At 44.9% G+C, this 18,041-nt stretch overlaps 2 protein-coding genes across 2 annotated transcripts in view; both read right to left on the bottom strand.

Annotated features, from left to right (window-relative positions):
* Positions 1-18,041, bottom strand: part of LOC128421982 (zinc finger protein 420-like) — a 171,334-nt gene that overhangs the window by 81,688 nt on the left and 71,605 nt on the right. The window lies entirely within an intron of this gene.
* LOC128421953 (zinc finger protein 850-like) lies at positions 7,105-9,371 on the bottom strand. Its single transcript, XM_053405332.1, has one exon. It carries the CDS (start codon positions 9,289-9,291, stop codon positions 7,198-7,200), a length of 2,094 nt encoding a protein of 697 aa, XP_053261307.1. The 5' UTR covers positions 9,292-9,371; the 3' UTR covers positions 7,105-7,197.

Genomic DNA, 18,041 nt, shown 5'->3' with positions numbered 1-18,041 from the left:
ATTGTAGACAATCCGTTAGGGGATTTTTAATTTAATCCTATTTTTTCAGTGTAGGCTTGTCTTTATCTATTTCTAGGATTAATCCTAACGTAGGCCAATCTGCTTTCATATTTCTTTTTCTTACTGCCCTGGCTTCTCTTGGTGATGTCCACAAGGGTATTTTTGCCTCAAGTATTCCTTTATATTTATTCCAGATTTTATATCACGATTTTCTTATCACATGGCTCAAAAATCCCCTGTGGACCTTCACTTTTCCGTATATTAAAGAAGCGTGCCATCCAGACTGATTCTCGTGGCCTTCCAAGTCTAATAGGTCTGTATCTTTTAGTGTAATCCAGTCCTGCCACCACATGGTAAAATTCCAAACCAATCCTGCCACCACATGGTAAAATTCCAAATCTGGCAATGAAAAACCTCCTATCTCATTTTTATCTGTTAATAACTGGTGTTTAATTCTCAGTTTTTCCCCAGTAGTAATGTATGGAAGTGAGAGTTGGACCATAAAGAAGGCTGATGGCCGAAGAATGGATGCTTTTGAATTCTGGTGCTGGAGGAGACTCTTGAGAGTCTGGTGGACTGCAAGAAGATCAAACCTCTCCATTCTGAAGGAAATCAGCCCTGAGTGCTCACTGGAAGGACAGATCCTGAAGCTGAAGCTCCAATACTTTGGCCACCTCATGTGAAGAGAAGACTCCCTGGAAAAGACCCTGATGTTGGGAAAGATGGAGGGCACAAGGAGAAGGGGACGACAGAGGACGAGATGGTGGGACAGTGTTCTCGAAGCTACCAGCATGAAGGAGGCAGTGGAAGACAGGAGTGCCTGGCGTGCTCTGGTCCAGGGGGTCACGAAGAGGCGGACACGACTAAACGACTAAACAATAACACAATTCTCAGTTTCTTTCCACTCTATATAAATCTAGATATTTCCCTTTTCCACTCCCTAAAACAATTCATTCCTCCTAAAATGGGCATTGTTTGGAATAAGAAAATCATTTTGGGGAGGATATTCATTTTCACAACCGAGACTCTTCCCCAGAGTGAGAGATGGAGTTTGGTCCAGGTTTCCATATTTTTTAAAATTTCTTTCCATACTTTACTAGAATTATCCTCATATAAATTTAAACTTTTATTTGAAATCCAGATCCTTAGGTATTTAACCTTATTTTTAATTTCCAGGCCTGTTTCTTTCTTGAAGTTCTTTTTCCCCTTCCATTGTGAGGGTTTTTGTCAGTAATTTAGTTTTTTTTTTTTGTAGTTTACTTTCAGCCACAGGCCAACCATAAATTAATCTAGTAATCGTGACTCAACTCACGGAAAATGAGAAAAAATTGGTAAGAAAACCAAAAGATGAACAAATTAAACAGACTATTAAAATGTTACAAACTCAGTTCTCCATGTTGGTGAACCAAGAAGTGGAATGGAAATTAAAACAAATGAAACAGAAGTATTTTGAATCAGCCAACAAAACTGGGAAGCTACTGGCATGGCAACTAAGAAAACGTCAAAGTCAAAATATGATTAATAAAATTAGGATAGGAGAACAATTGACGGAAGACCCAAAAGAAATAAGAAGAGCCTTCCAAGGATTCTATAAGGAACTTTACAGGAAAGAAAAGGAAGACATAAATAAAATAGAGAGATACTTGGAAACACATAAAGGAAAACAGATTCCACCAGAAGAAAGAGAACAACTAAACGCCCCAATAACAAAAAAACAGGAAATCCAAAGGTCAATAAAGAGGATGAAACAAGGTAAAGCCCCAGGACCAGATGGGCTTACCTCAAAGTATTACAAAACACTGATACCGGTTCTCTGTGAAGTAATGAACTCTATTCTACAAGGAGGAAAAATACCAAATTCCTGGAAGGAGGCATGTATAATGTTGATCCCCAAACAAGACACAGATCATTTGAGTGTTAAAAATTTTAGACCAATCTCACTGTTAAACAATGATTACAAACTATTTGCGGACATTATGGCAAACAGATTGAAAATAATATTAAATGAGCTAATTCATAAAGACCAAGGAGGTTTTTTACCAGGCAGGCAATTAAAAGATAATGTAAGACATATTATTAATACATTGGAATAATTAGAGGTAAGAAATGATAAACCAGCTGCACTAATGTTTATCGATGCTGAAAAAGCATTTGATAATATATCTTGGTTATTTATGAAGAAAAGTATGGAGATGATGGGGGTTGGTGGCTCCTTCCTGAGAGGAATTGAAGCAATTTACTCAGAAAAGAGAGCGAAACTAATAGTGAATAATGCCTTGACTGAATCATTTGACATCACAAAGGGTACCAGACAGGGGTGCCCACTGTCCCCGCTATTGTTTATTATGGTTCTAGAGGTATTAGTAAATTATTTGAGAGAAACATCAGAGATAAATGGAGTTAAAATAGGTGTTAAAGAATTAAAACTTAAGGCCTATGCAGACGATTTAGCATTAACCTTAGATGAACCTCAGGAACCTGTTAAAAAAGCATTGGAAGAAATGGGAAAATTCAGACAATTGGCAGGATTTAAATTCAACAAGACAAAGATGGAAATGCTGGTCAAAAATATGGAAAAGAATGAGGTAGAAAGGTTGGAACAAGAAAGTGAAATTAAGGTGATTAAAAAAGTAAAATACTTGGGAATCTGGAAGACGGCAAAGAATATAAACTTATTCAATGATAACTATCAACCAGTGTGGAAAGAGATTAAAAGAGATTTGGAAGTATGGAATAGATTAAAATTGTCCATAAGTAGAAGAATATCAGCGATCAAAATGAATACATTACCAAAGATGCTATTTTTATTTCAAACGATTCCGATAATCAGAGGCTTAGGACAATTTAGAGAATGGCAAAAGGTTCTCTGGCACTTCATATGGCAAGGGAGAAAACCGAGAATTAAATTTAAAATACTGACGGACAGAAAGGAAAGAGGGGGGTTCTCGGTACCTGATTTGAAACTTTATTACGAAGCGGCCTGTCTGTGTTGGATAAAGGATTGGATAACCCTGGAAAACTCAGACCTGTTAGATCTGGAGGGATATAATAACAGATATGGGTGGCACTCGTACCTCTGTTATGGTAAAGTGAAAGTGCACAGAGGTTTCACAAACCATGTGTTAAGGAGTGCCCTATATGAGGTCTGGGACAGAAATAAGAATCTGCTAGAAAGGAAAACACCATGGTGGCTCTCACCAGTTGAAATGTTAACAGTAAAAAAAATGGAATATGGAAGGGAGATGGGCTACATATGAGGAGATTTTGATGAAATCTGAGAAAGGATGGAAATTGAACCCCTATAATTGTATTGAGGAGAAATTGACAGGATGGTTGCAATACCATCAAGTTAATGACGTTTTTAAGGATGATAAAAAATTAGGATTTGAAGATAAGAAATCGAAATTCCAAATTGACATTATAGAAAGCAAGACCAAACTACTCTCGAAAATGTATAATTTCTTATTAGAATGGAATACAAAAGATGAATTGATAAAAGAGGCTATGACAAAACGGGCAATAGACTTTGGGCATAATATAGAATATGATGCATGGCTTAAACTTTGGAATAAGAATTTAAAATTTACTGCATGCTCTACTTTAAAAGAGAACGTAATGAAAATGGTTTATCGCTGGTATCTTACTCCCACCAAACTAGCAAAAAAGTACAGGACGAGTAGCAAAATCTGTTGGAAATGTAAAGAAAAGGATGGTGATTTTTACCACATGCGGTGAGCATGTGATCAAATGAAAGAGTTTTGGGAATTGATCTATAATGAATCAAAAAGCCCGAAGAACTACTGCTAGGTTTGATAGGAGAGGATATTAAGAAGACGGACCAAAGACTATATATGTATGCTACGACAGTAGCCAGAGTTCTGATAGACCAAAAGTGGAAAACACAGGAGATACAGACTGTAAAGGAGTGGCAGACAAAGTTGGTCGAGGACGCAGAACTAGCAAAACTGACACACAGGATTCGCAGTCAGGAGGAATCATGGAATCATAGAGTTGGAAGAGACCACAAGGGCCATCGAGTCCAACCCCCTGCCAAGCAGGAAACACCATCAGAGCACTCCTGACATATGGTTGTCAAGCCTCTGCTTAAAGACCTCCAAAGAAGGAGACTCCACCACACTCCTTGGCAGCAAATTCCACTGTCGAACAGCTCTTACTGTCAGGAAGTTCTTCCTAATGTTTAGGTGGAATCTTCTTTCTTGTAGTTTGGATCCATTGCTCCGTGTCCGCTTCTCTGGAGCAGCAGAAAACAACCTTTCTCCCTCCTCTATGTGACATCCTTTTATATATTTGAATATGGCTATCATATCACGCCTTAACCTCCTCTTCTCCAGGCTAAACATGCCCAGCTCCCTTAGCTGTTCCTCATAAGGCATCGTTTCCAGGCCTTTGACCATTTTGGTTGCCCTCCTCTGGACACGTTCCAGTTTGTCAGTGTCCTTCTTGAACTGTGGTGCCCAGAACTGGACACAGTACTCCAGGTGAGGTCTGACCAGAGCAGAATACAGTGGCACTACTACTTCCCTTGACCTAGATGCTATACTCCTATTGATGCAGCCCAGAATTGCATTGGCTTTTTTAGCTGCCGCATCACACTGTTGGCTCATGTCAAGTTTGTGGTCAACCAAGACTCCTAGATCCTTTTCACATGTACTGCTCTCAAGCCAGGTGTCACCCATCTTGTATTTGTGCCTCTCATTTTTTTTGCACAAGTGCAAAAAAAGGAAACAAAGTACCAAAAAGAATGGAGTAAATTTATGGTCTATGTAAGTGAGAACTGTATGCTACAACGGCAGCAAGAATACTTATAGCAAAGCACTGGAAGACTCAAGATCTACCCACTCTGGAAGAATGGCAGATGAAGTTGATTGACTGTATGGGACTGGCAGAAATGACCGGCAGAATCCGCGACCAGGGAGAAGAGTCGGCAGAAGAAGATTGGAAGAAATTTAAGGATTATTTACAGAAATATTACAAAATTAATGAACTTTGAAAAGATGCTGGATTGAACTTTTGTGGTTTCTAGCTGTTATGATAAAGATAACAGGGATTAAAATTGTTTAAGTCATAAAATTTAAAAAGTTGATTGGAAAATAAGGTGTTAATTAAAAGGAATGTTAAGAGATTAGGATTTGCTGGATTAACAATTTGAACTAGAAAACAAGAAGGGGAGGTATGAGGAAGTCAAAGAAACATGTTATTGAAAAATTGTTATTGAAATTGTTTTGTTTTTAATATTTCTCTTTTTCTTTTTCTTTTTGTGTTTGCATAAAATTGGAAAACTTAATAAATATTTATTAAAAAAAAAGAGAGAACTGTAGAAATTTGAAGACGTTAGCAGGACTGAAATAAATCTTATGTCATGGTTTAGTCTTTTACTAATGAATCTGTGAATTAAAGATTGGAATAAGAAAACCTGCGGAAGGGAAGGAGCGAAGTCAATGGCTCTATGGAGCATAAAGTAAGATGGATGTAAAAAGATTTCATATATTTGTTTGTTGGTGTTGGTGTATTTAAAATGAAAACTTAATAAAAAGCATATTAAAAAAAAGAAGAAGACCCTGGGATGGCCAGAAGCAGCACATGCGGACGTGGGTCTAGGAATGGAGAAGATTGTGGGCAGGATTCTCTGAAACACCCAGCAACCAAGATTCTCATCCTTTGCTGTATCTTTTGCTTACGGTCTTCACTCCCAGCCTTCCTGGCAAGAGGTAGCTAGGAGGGGGAGGGGAGAACGTGGGTTTGCTGGCTTTTCTAGGAGATGGGGGAATTCCCCCACCTCCTAGAAAAGCCCGCAGGAGCCGCGCAGCCTTTAAAGAGCGCGCAGCTCTTGGGGGCTTTTCCCCAAGGAGGGAGAAGGGACTGACTGGCCGAGTCCGTCCCTTCTCCCTCCTGCGGGCTTTTGCGGGAGGTGGGGGAATTCCGCCACCTCCCGCAAAAGCAGGGAGAAGGTCTTGGAGTAGCGCACAGGCTGTGTGCAGCCTGTCCACTGCTCCCAGAGCTGCGGGGGGGGGGGATCATATTTTTTCCTTGCTTTTCCCCCCTCAAAACTAGGTGTGTCCTATGGTCCGGTGCGTCCAATCGTGCAAAAAATACGGTACCTCATGCTTTTAGGAATGATTTCCTGCTGAGTTCAATGCTCAGAGTGGACTCTGAGAGGAAGACGTCCCACACTCCATACGTCTAAATGGGTTCTCCCATGTGAGAGTCCCTGGATGTACCTTAAATAAAGGTAAAGGTAAAGGGACCCCTGACCATTAGGTCCAGTCGTGACCAACTCTGGGGTTGCGGCGCTCATCTTGCTTTATTGGCCGAGGGAGCCAGGGTACAACTTCTGGGTCATGTGGCCAGCATGACTGATCCGCTTCTGGCGAACCAGAGCAGCGCACGGAAACGCTGTTTACCTTCCCGCCGGAGCAGTACCTACTTATCTACTTGCACTTTGACGTGCTTTTCAACTGCTAGGTTGGCAGGAGCAGGGACCGAGCAACGGGAGCTCACCCCATCGCGGGGATTCGAACCGCCGACCTTCTGATCAGCATGTCCTAGGTTCTGTGGTTTAACTCACAGCGCCACTCGAATCCCTGTTCCTTAAATACTCCAATATAAATAAAGCACGTTTTGCAGTCTTTTCACTTAAACTGATTCTCTGAGTTTTTTGATGGTTTGAAGGGTTTCAACTCTTAAAGTTCTTCCTGTCCATGAGTCTGCTGATTTTGACTCTGACAGAAGCTAAAGCTCTTTCCACACTCCATGCATTTAAATAGTTTCTCCCCTGTGTGAGTCCTTTGATGGGATCTAAGTTGTCCATTCTGACTGAAGTCCTTAACACACGCCATGCATCAAAATGGTTTCTCCCCTGTGTGGGTCCGTTGATGTGTTCTAAGGCTTCGACTAAAACTAAAGCTCTTTTCACACTCGAAACATTTATATGGTTTCTCCCCTGTGTGAGTCCGTTGATGATTTCTAAGGTTTCCACTCAGATTGAAGCTCTTTCCACACTCCATGCATTTAAATGGTTTCTCCCCTGTGTGAGTCCGTTGATGTTGTCTAAGGCTTCCACTATCACTAAAGCTCTTTCCACACTCGATACATTTATATGGTTTCTCCCCTGTGTGAGTCCGTTGATGATTTCTAAGGTTTCCACTCTTATTGAAGCTCTTTCCACACTCAATACATTTATATGGTTTCTCCCGTGTGAGTCCGTTGATGTTGTCTAAGGTTTCCACTATCACTAAAGCTCTTTCCACACTCCATACATATATATGGTTTCTCCCCTGTGTGAGTCCGTTGATGGGAACTAAGGTGTCCATTCTGACTGAAGTCCTTTCCACACGCCATGCATTTATATGGTTTCTCCCCTGTGTGAGTCCGTTGATGTTTCCTAAGGTTTCCACTCTTATTGAAGCTCTTTCCACACTCAATGCATTTATATGGTTTCTCCCCTGTGTGAGCTCGTTGATGTTTCCTAAGGCTTCCATTTTCACTAAAGCTCTTTCCACACTCGATACATTTATATGGTTTCTCCCCTGTGTGAGTCCGTTGATGTATCCTTAGTTTTCTATTATCACTAAAGCTCTTTCCACACTCCATGCATTTAAATGGTTTCTCCCCTGTGTGAGTCCGTTGATGTTGTCTAAGGTTTCCACTATCACTAAAGCTCTTTCCACACTCGATACATTTATATGGTTTCTCCCCTGTGTGAGTCCGTTGATGATTTCTAAGGTTTCCACTCAGATTGAAGCTCTTTCCACACTCAATACATTTATATGGTTTCTCCCCTGTGTGAGTTCGTTGATGTTGTCTAAGGCTTCCACTATCACTAAAGCTCTTTCCACACTCCATACATATATATGGTTTCTCCCCTGTGTGAGTCCTTTGATGTATCCTTAGTTTTCCATTCTCACTAAAGCTCTTTCCACAATCAATGCATTTATATGGTTTCTCCCCTGTGTGAGTTCGTTGATGTATCCTTAGTTTTCCATTATCACTAAAGCTCTTTCCACACTCCATGCATTTAAATAGTTTCTCCCCTGTGTGAGTCCTTTGATGGGATCTAAGGTATCCATTCTGACTGAAGTCCTTTCCACATGCCATGCATTTATATGGTTTCTCCCCTGTGTGAGTCCGTTGATGTATCCTTAGTTTTCTATTATCACTAAAGCTCTTTCCACACTCCATGCATTTAAATGGTTTCTCCCCTGTGTGAGTCCGTTGATGTTGTCTAAGGCTTCCACTATCACTAAAGCTCTTTCCACACTCGATACATTTATATGGTTTCTCCCCTGTGTGAGTCCGTTGATGATTTCTAAGGTTTCCACTCTTATTGAAGCTCTTTCCACACTCCATGCATTTAAATGGTTTCTCCCCTGTGTGAGTCCGTTGATGTTGTCTAAGGCTTCCACTATCACTAAAGCTCTTTCCACACTCGATACATTTATATGGTTTCTCCCCTGTGTGAGTCCGTTGATGATTTCTAAGGTTTCCACTCTTATTGAAGCTCTTTCCACACTCAATACATTTATATGGTTTCTCCCCTGTGTGAGTCCGTTGATGTTGTCTAAGGCTTCCACTGTCACTAAAGCTCTTTCCACACTCCATACATATATATGGTTTCTCCCCTGTGTGAGTCCTTTGATGTCTCCTTAGTTTTCCATTATCACTAAAGCTCTTTCCACAATCAATGCATTTATATGGTTTCTCCCCTGTGTGAGTCCTTTGATGTCTCCTTAGTTTTCCATTATCACTAAAGCTCTTTCCACAATCAATGCATTTAAATAGTTTCTCCCCTGTGTGAGTCCTTTGATGGGATCTAAGTTTTCCATTCTGACTGAAGTCCTTTCCACACGCCATGCATCTAAATGGTTTCTCCCCTGTGTGGGTCCGTTGATGTGTTCTAAGGCTTTCACTAAAACTAAAGCTCTTTTCACACTCGATACATTTATATGGTTTCTCCCCTGTGTGAGTCCGTTGATGATTTCTAAGGTTTCCACTGTGATTGAAGCTCTTTCCACACTCCATGCATTTAAATGGTTTCTCCCCTGTGTGAGTCCGTTGATGTTTCCTAAGGCTTCCATTTTCACTAAAGGTCTTTCCACACTCAATACATTTATATGGTTTCTCCCCTGTGTGAGTCCGTTGATGTTGTCTAAGGCTTCCACTCTCACTAAAGCTCTTTCCACACTCCATACATATATATGGTTTCTCCCCCGTGTGAGTCCGTTGATGGGATCTAAGGTGTCCATTCTGACTGAAGTCCTTTCCACACTCCATGCATTTAAATGGTTTCTCCCCTGTGTGAGTCTGTTGATGATTTCTAAGGTGTCCACTCTGACTGAAGTTCTTCCCACACTCCCTGCACCTAAAACGTTTTCTCTCTGTGTGAGTCCGCTGGTGTGTTCTAAGTTTTGCTTTTTGTGTTCGTTGATGTGAACTATGTGTGCTCATTCAGTGAGACATATTCCACATTTCACACATTTTAATGGCTATTCCTAATGAAATGAAAGGTGCCCTGTCCCCTGCAATTCTGTCTTCTCCATCACCTTTTTCAGAGTGGGCAGAAAGGAAATCCTGTTTGGGTTTCAAGAAAGAGAACACAGAAAAAAAAGGGCACATCAATCACCATTAGCACCTTCTCCTATTTCAACATCTCCTGCATTCTCCCATGTCCTAGTCATGTTCCCAATTTTTAGGAAATGAAAATGGTATGATGTCAAATGGTAGTAATGCATCAGGAAACTTTCATAATCCTCAATCATCTTTAATAACACAGCATGATCTTGGAATACTGTTGTCTTGTGGGACTGCCTTTCAAATCAAGTGGCTGCCCCCGTTTCCACCTCTAGATCTTCATGAATCACCTGCACAGTCCCACTGACCTCAGGAGGTCCATATGGACCATTCTGGGAGACCCAGGTCTACATCTCTTCCAGGGACTGTGGTCTGGGTCAGTCAGAGAACTAGTGACAAGGCTTGGTGCTTGGGGTCAGCTGAATGGGTGTTCAGGGAAGCTCCTGTTCTTGGAGATGGACCTCTGTCTACATGCCTGACATTGCATGGAGAGAGCAGGAGAAGCAGAAGGAAAGCAGCTGGCACATGGGAATCCCAAATGGAAACACCCACCCCAATGGTTCTTTATAATGATGATGTGCTGCCTGATCCTGTGCTTGTCTTCTGACAGAGGACTATCCTAATCAGGCACTGAAAAGCAGGATATTCAAGGCAAGGAAATAACTGTACTTAATGGTAGGTAGCCAGATAGTCCAGTAGCACCATAGAGACCAACTAAGTTTGTTTTAGGTATAAGCTTTGGTGTGCATGCACACTTCTTCACATAGTGATGGGTAGTGGGAGATGGTAGTAGGAGTACCCCTATGAGGAACACCCCCACCCCACCCTCCCATGATATATAAGGGTCTGGTGACATCTGTTTCAGTGTATCTGAAGAAGTGTGCATGCACACGAAAGCTTATACCTAGAACAAACTTAGTTGGTCTCTAAGGTGCTACGGGAATATTTTGTAATTTTTTATTTCAACTGTGTCATATCAACACGGCTACCTACCTGGATCTAGATGTCATGGGGTGTTGGGGATAAGTAGTTCCTTGGGTGGGGGACATGTCCTGCACCTTCTGGGGTCATTTTTCCACCCTTGATGCCCACCCTGCACTCAGCTCTCACCTGTGGCTTCCAGAAGCTGTCAGCATGCAACAGGGCTTCAAGCAACGGCTTCAACCGGCCGGCTAAACCAGGTGAGGAAAGCTGATGGGTCTCAAATCCTTGGGGGGCTGGGGAATTCTGCTGCACCTGAAGTCAAGCCCTGGTGGATGGAGAGGAGAACAACCGTGAATCCCACAGTCCAGAAGGCAGATTCTGCCCGTGCTGAAGAGGAAAGTGAAGGGCAGATGGGGCACGTCCACCTGAAGGCTTGTTATCTAGTCCCAGGGTTACTCTGACATTGAATTATATATAAATTACAGTATTGAAATGCGCCTGCTCCCACTTCATATTCTGATATTACTCTACTTTGTTTCTCTGTTTCTTACTTGAGTGCTGTTTTGGTATGCTAAGTCATGGTTTTACTGTGAGTTACATTTTTGCTATTTTTTGGATCCTGTTATGCTTATTTGTCTTCAGTACAGTCATACCTCATGTTACGTTTGCTTCAGGTTGTGCGTTTCTGTCTTGTGTCCCATGGCAACCCAGTTACTTCTGGGTTTTGCCCCTCGTGCATGCGCAGACGTGCAAAATGATGTCACATGCATTCGCAGCAGTGAATCGTGACCTGCACACGCGCAGACGTGGTTTGTGTTCTGCCCATGTTGCGAATGGGCCTCCGGAACGGATCCCGTTCGCAACCAGAGGTACCACTGTAATAGATTTCTCAGTTGAATTACTTTTTTGCTGCCTTTGAGCATTTTTTGCTACTCTGCTAATTATGCGTGGAACTTGCTCTGGAGATCGTTATGGAGGAACAAGATCTGCAACCTTAAGCCATAAACAGCCTCGGCCCTGTGGACCTGAAGGAGCGTCTCCACCCCCATCACTCAGTCTGGACAGGGAGGTCCTCCTCCGAGGGTCTTCTGCTGGTTCCCTTGCTGGCAGAAGTGAAGTTCCTGGGAACCAGACAGAGGGCCTCCTGCCCCATGGAATGCCCTCCCTTCAGAGGGCAAGGAAATGGGCAACTCTCTGACATTTAGAAGACAGCTGCATTGGGATGTTTTTAATGTTTGATGTTTTACTGTCTTTTTTATGTACTTTAAGCTCCCTGGAGTGGCTGGGGAAACCCAACCAGATGGGCAGGCTATAAATACTGCAATTATTCTTATCATCCCCCTGAGCACGGCCTTGGCTGGGGAGGGTGGGGTATAAATAAAATTTTATTTTTATTATTATTATTATCATCATCATCTTGTGATTTTTAAAAGTTATTTTGGAATTCGTACTGCAATATCAGCTCACGAAATGTTATGGGTGGAGAAAATCACAGGGTTGCCGTAAACGATAATCCCACCCACAAACTTTCATTCACATAGAGTCTGTAAATTTGGGAAGGTCACACACCTCACCTGTGCTAATACTGGCAGTCTTTGGCCTGTATAGGCACATCCTGTGTGTAGAGACTCCAGCCACAGGTACTGTCTACCATGAAAATGGGTCCTTTGACTGGGAAGATTCATGGAATTGCTATCATCGGATGCTGAAGGATTGTATCTCAGCTTGTCAGTCACTCTGACATTGCCTAAAAAGAATAAGAGGAACAGAAATGCTTTTGAGGTGCATCTTCCATATCAATCCTGAGAGCCATTCCATGGACTCTGCACCTGTTTCTGATGACAGGTGTACATTATTCTCATCCTCAGTGGAAAAGACAATAAAGATGGAAGCCTGAGAGAGAGGAAAAGGTTTCTGGCTGCTTCCTGGGTGGGATTGCGGAAACCAAGAGCCGCTTCTGAGAAGGCCTCCCCCCTCCCCTCTTCCTCTCGGGATTTCCTCTCCTCTCCAGGGGACCAATGGTTGGACTGGGCAGAAGCGCTGTGTCTGGACAGGGCAGGGGCTTATGGGGTGGGAAGAGGATGGAGCTTGCAGGAAGGAAGGGGTGGGGGGACACGACCCCCCACTTTCCAGGGATCCCTCTCTGGTCGCCTTGAAGGGGTGGCCCATTCCTGGGTGGGAGGGAGAAGCCAAAGCGCCCCCTCTGGAGATTCCTCAAGGAAGCCACAATGGAGTGGTCTCCCCAAAGACTGGTCTTCCTAGCTCTCCCCCCCCCCCAATACTGCTGGGATGCTCCCCTCCCCCCCCACTTCCTCGACCCCCTGCCTCTCTCCCAGCGTCTCCCCTGCACCCAGAGGCCCCCTTGGCCCGGCCCAACCCTCGCCATGCGCACCCCATCTTTCCATCCGGAGGGGCCACCCCAATACGAGAGGGGAGGGACGGGTCTCTATCCAAGCGCCTGTAGCGCCTGTTAACCCTTTCATGGCCCGACTCTCTTCCCGCGAACCCCACAGCGCTCCGGGGCAAGGAGGCCCTCGTGAGGACTCCCTGGGTGGGGGCCCCATGTCCGCCCCTGCCAAGGCGCCTAAGGGGCCAAGGAAAGCCCTTTACCTCTTTTAACTCGCTCCCGATTCTCCTTTCCTTTCCTGCAACATCCACGGGGAGGGGGGTTTTCCGAAAGCACGCGCCCCTAGAGCTATGGAGCAGAGCAGCAATTTGGCGCAGAAGCTCCACTTCCGGGAGAAGCAGGCGGGGGGGGAGGGGGCTCACACCCGACATTCCCAGAACAGAAGCAGACTTGCGAGGAGGAGGAGAAGGAAGAGGAGCAACGTCTGGGGGCGGGATTTGGGGCAGTGCGGGAAGGGCTGAGAGAGTGATATGCTGGGAGGGAAGGGAAAGAATTGAGGGGGGGAGGAGAGGAAGCCCCCCCCTCCCCTCCTCTTTCTGGGGATCAGGAGAGTGGGAGAGGGGCTGATCCCGGCAATCCAATTGCAAAGTGGGGTCCCGCACAAACAGTGTTTACATTGCAAATTCCTTCCCTCCCCCACCCCACGCCATGAACTTAGATCCGTCCCTGTTTTAGGTATTGGTGCACCAGGAATGGGGGGGCGGTTAAACGACTCCCCAAAAACCCCAAGTCCCCAACGCAGCCTCTGACTAAGGCCAGGACAGTGACCATTGACACAGGCACCTTCCATGCACAACAGCAAAGAGGCTCAGAAAAGCAACCTATAAAATTGTAGCAGTAAGCGGATCCCATGAATCGGACTGTTTCCTCCGACTACCCAATACTGTATTGAAAACTGAAGAAGCTTCAAATAATTGCCAACATTCAACGGTTTGACGGATTTCCTGGGTTCCAACGCCTAATGACTCCTCTGGAATTGGGGGATCCAGGGCTCCCCCTGACTCCATAATCGCTTAGCAGGCAGGAGGCGATCAAGGGCAGCACATGCCCCAGGCAGAAATCCATCAAGATGGTGGGTTGAATCCTGATGCATTCAGAGGAGAAGCAGAGGAAAGCCTTGCAGATAGGGGGATGGGTAAATACTATTATGGTTCTTTGGGCTGTATATTCTCTCCCTGCTTATTTGACTTATATGCAGAATTCATCATGCGAAAGGCTGGGCTGGATGAATCCCAAACCGGAATTAAGATTGCCGGAAGAAATATCAACAACCTCAGATATGCAGATGACACAATCTTGAGGGCAGAAAGTGAGGAGGAATTAAAGAACCTTTTAAATGAAGGTGAAAGAGGAGAGCGCAAAATATGGTCTGAAGCTCAACATCAAAAAAACGAAGATCATGGCCACTGGTCCCATCACCTCCTGGGAAATAGAAGGGGAAGAAATGGAGGCAGTGAGAGATTTCACTTTCTTGGGCGCCATGATCACTGCAGATGGTCATGAATTTAAAAGACGCCTGCTCCTTGGGAGAAAAGCAATGACAAACACAAACAGCATCTTAAAAAGCAGAGACATCACCTCGCCAACAAAGGTCCGTATAGTAAAAGTTATGGTTTTCCCAGTAGTGATGTATGGAAGTGAGAGCTGGACCATAAAGAAGGCTGATCGCCAAAGAATTGATGCTTTTGAATTCTGGTGCTGGAGGAGACTCTTGAGAGTCCCATGGACTGGAAGAAGATCAAACCTCTCCATTCTGAAGGAAATCAGCCCTGAGTGCTCACTGGAAGGACAGATCGTGAAGCTGAGGCTCCAAGACTCTGGAGTTTAGTCAAACTCATGCTGGTAGCTTTGAGAACACTGTCCCACCATCTCGTCCTCTGTGTCCCCTTCTCCTTGCGTCCTCCATCTTTCCCAACATCAGGGTCTTTTCCAGGGAGTCTTCTCTTCTCATGAGGTGGCCAAAGTCTTGGAGCCCCAGCTTCAGGATCTGTCCAGCTTCAGGATCTGTCCTTCCAGTGAGCAGTCCCTCCACAGGGGCCCCTTGGGCCTGATCCTGCAGGGCTCACCTGATGTTCTGATGCAAGTGAGCCCTCCTTTCTCCTTCAAGGTGAACAGGGTTTCCCAAACTTGGGTCTCCAGCTGTTTTTGGACTTTAGCTGCCATCACCCCTAGCTAGCAAGACTAGTGGTCAGGGATGATGGTGGAAAAGATCATAAAACAGCTCCTCCTTAAGGGATGCAAGAGGAGCCCGTCTGGGAAACCGTAAGTCTCCCAAAGGTTGGAGAAACTAACAGAGACCAACCAGAGCAAAGCGGTTGCTAAGTCTGATCTTTTATGAAGGTAAAAAAGGTAAAGGGCCCCTGGACTTTTAAGTCCAGTCAAAGGTGACTATGGGGTTGTGACATTCATTTTGCTGTCAGGCCCAGGAAGCCACTGTTTGTCCACAGACAGCTTCCTGGGTCATGTCGCCAGCATGACTAAAGCGCTTCTGGCACAACAGGACACCGTGACAGAAACCAGAGTGCACTAGACCGGTTGGTTAAAGGCATACAGGTCGGAGCCAAACAGTATAAATTGAGAGCAACAACAACCACAACAGCACCTTAGGGACCAACTAAGTTTGTTCTAGATATAAGCTTCCGTGTGCATGCACACTTCTTCATATAGTGAAGGGTAGTGTGAGATGGTAGTAGGAGTACCTTTCTGAGAAAAACCCCAACCCACCCTCCCACGATATACAAGGGTCTGGTGACATCTGTTTCAGTGTATCTGAAGAAGTGTGCATGCACACGAAAGCTTATATCTAGAAAAATCATAGTTGGTCTCTAAGGTGCTACGGGACTATTTTTTAATTTTTTATTTCAAGTGCGTCAGACCAATACGGCTCCCTACCTGAATCGAGATGTCATGGGGTGTTGGGGAGCAGTAGTTCCTTTGGTGGGGGACATGTCCTGCACCTCCTGGGGTCATTTTTCCACCCTTGGTCCCCACCCTGCACTCAGCTCTCACCTGTGGCTTCCAGAAGCTGTCAGCATGCAACAGGGGTTCAAGCAACGGCTTCAACCGGCCGGCTAAACCAGGTGAGGAAAGCTGATGGGTCTCAAATCCTTGGGGGGCTGGGGAATTCTGCTGCACCTGAAGTCAAGTCCTGGTGGATGGAGAGGAGGAGAACAACCGTGAATCCCAAAGTCCAGAAGGCAGATTCTGCCCGTGCGGAAGAGGACAGTGAAGGGCAGATGGGGCACGTCCACCTGGAGGCTTTTTATCTAGTCCTAGGGTTACTCTGACATTGAATTATATATAAATTACAGTATTGAAATGTGCCTGCTCCCACTTCCTATTCTGTTATTACTCTACTCTGTCTGTTTCTTACTTGAGTGCTGTTTTGGAATGCTAAGTCAGGGTTTTACTGTAAATTAAGTTTCTGCTATTTTTGGGATCCTGTTATGCTTATCTGTCTTCGGTAATAAATTTCTCAGCTGAATTTTTTTTTGCTGCCTCTGTGTTTTCTCCTACTCTGCTAACTATACATCAATCATTATGGAGGAGCAAGATCTGCAACCTGAAGCCCTCAACAGCCTTGGCCCTGTGGACCTGAAGGAGCATCTTCATCCCCATCGCTCAGTCCGGAGAGGGAGGTCCGCCTCTGAGGGTCTTCTGCTGGTTCCCTTGCTGTTAGAAGTGAAGTTCCAGGGAACCAGGCAGAGGGCCTCCTGCCCCATGGAATGCCCTCCCTTCAGAGGGCAAGGAAACAGGCAACCATCTGACATTTAGAAGACAGGTGTATCAGGAGGTTTTTAATGTTTGATGTTTTACTGTCTTGTATATGTACTGTAGGGACGCGTGTGGTGCTGTGGGTTAAACCACAGAGCCTTGGGCTTGTTGATTAGAAGGTCGGCGGTTCGAATCCCCGTGACGGGGTGAGCTCCCGTTTCTCGGTCCCAGCTCCTGCCAACCTAGCAGTTCGAAAGCACGTCAAAGTGCAAGTAGATAAATAGGTACCGCTCCGGCGGGGAGGTAAACGGCATTTCCGTGCGCTGCTCTGGTTCGCCAGAAGCGGCTTAATCATGCTGGCCACATGACCCGGAAGCTGTACACCGGCTCCCTCTGCCAATAACGCGAGATGAGCTCCGCAACCCCAGAGTCGGCCACGACTGGACCTAATGGTCAGGGGTCCCTTTACCTTTATCTATTTGTACTGTAAGCTGCCCAGAGTGGCTGGGGGCAAAGATGAATACTATAACTTTTACAGTGGTACTTCGTGTTACAGACGCTTCAGGTTACAGACTCTGCTAACCCAGAAATAGTACCTTTTGTTAAGAACTTTGCTTCAGGATGAGAACATAAATTGCACGGCGGCAGCAGGAGGCCCCATTAGCTAAAGTGGTACCACAGGTTAAGAACAGTTTCAGGTTAAGAACGGACCTCCAGAACGAATTCAGTTCTTAACTCGAGGTACCAATGTATTATTATTATTATCATGAGAATTTTGTAGTTATTTTGGAATTTGTACTTCAATATTAGCTCATGAAATGTTATGGGTGGAGAAAATCACAGGGTTGCCGTAAGCTATAATCCCACCCACAAACTCATTCACATACAGTCTGTAAATTTGGGGAGGTCACACACCTCACCTGTGCTAATACTGGCAGTCTTTGGCCTGCACAGGCACACCCGGTGTGTACAGCCTCCAGCCCCAGGCACTGTCTATCATGAAAATGGGTCCTTTGACTGGGAAGATTCATGCAGTCGCTGTCATCGGATGCTGAAGGATTGTATCTCAGCTTGTCAGTCACTCTGACATTGCCTATAAAGAATAAGAGGAACAGAAATGCTTTTGAGGTGCAACTTCTGTATTAATCCTGAGAGCCATTCCATTATCCTCACCCTCAGCGGAAAAGACAATAAAGATGGAAGCCTGAGAGAGAGGAAAAGGATTCTGGCTGCTTCCTGGGTGGGACTGCGGAAACATAGAGCCACTTCTGAGAAGGCCTCCCCCCTCCCTCTCTCCCGGAGTTTTCCCTGCACTCCGGAGCGACTGGCCCCTCACCCTGCGCCCCCCATTTCTCCGTCCCTATTGCCCCCTCCAGACGAGCAAGGGATGGAATGGGGGGTCTCTATC

The sequence above is a fragment of the Podarcis raffonei genome, chromosome 10, assembly GCF_027172205.1.
Source record: "Podarcis raffonei isolate rPodRaf1 chromosome 10, rPodRaf1.pri, whole genome shotgun sequence".
NCBI lineage: Eukaryota > Metazoa > Chordata > Lepidosauria > Squamata > Lacertidae > Podarcis > Podarcis raffonei.
This window is presented reverse-complemented; position numbering and strand designations above follow the sequence as displayed.

Excerpts from the sequence above, each read along its gene's own strand:
- LOC128421953 (XM_053405332.1), bottom strand. The coding sequence starts at position 9,291 with ATGGAGTGTGGAAAGGACTTCAGTCAGAATGGACACCTTAGATCCCAT.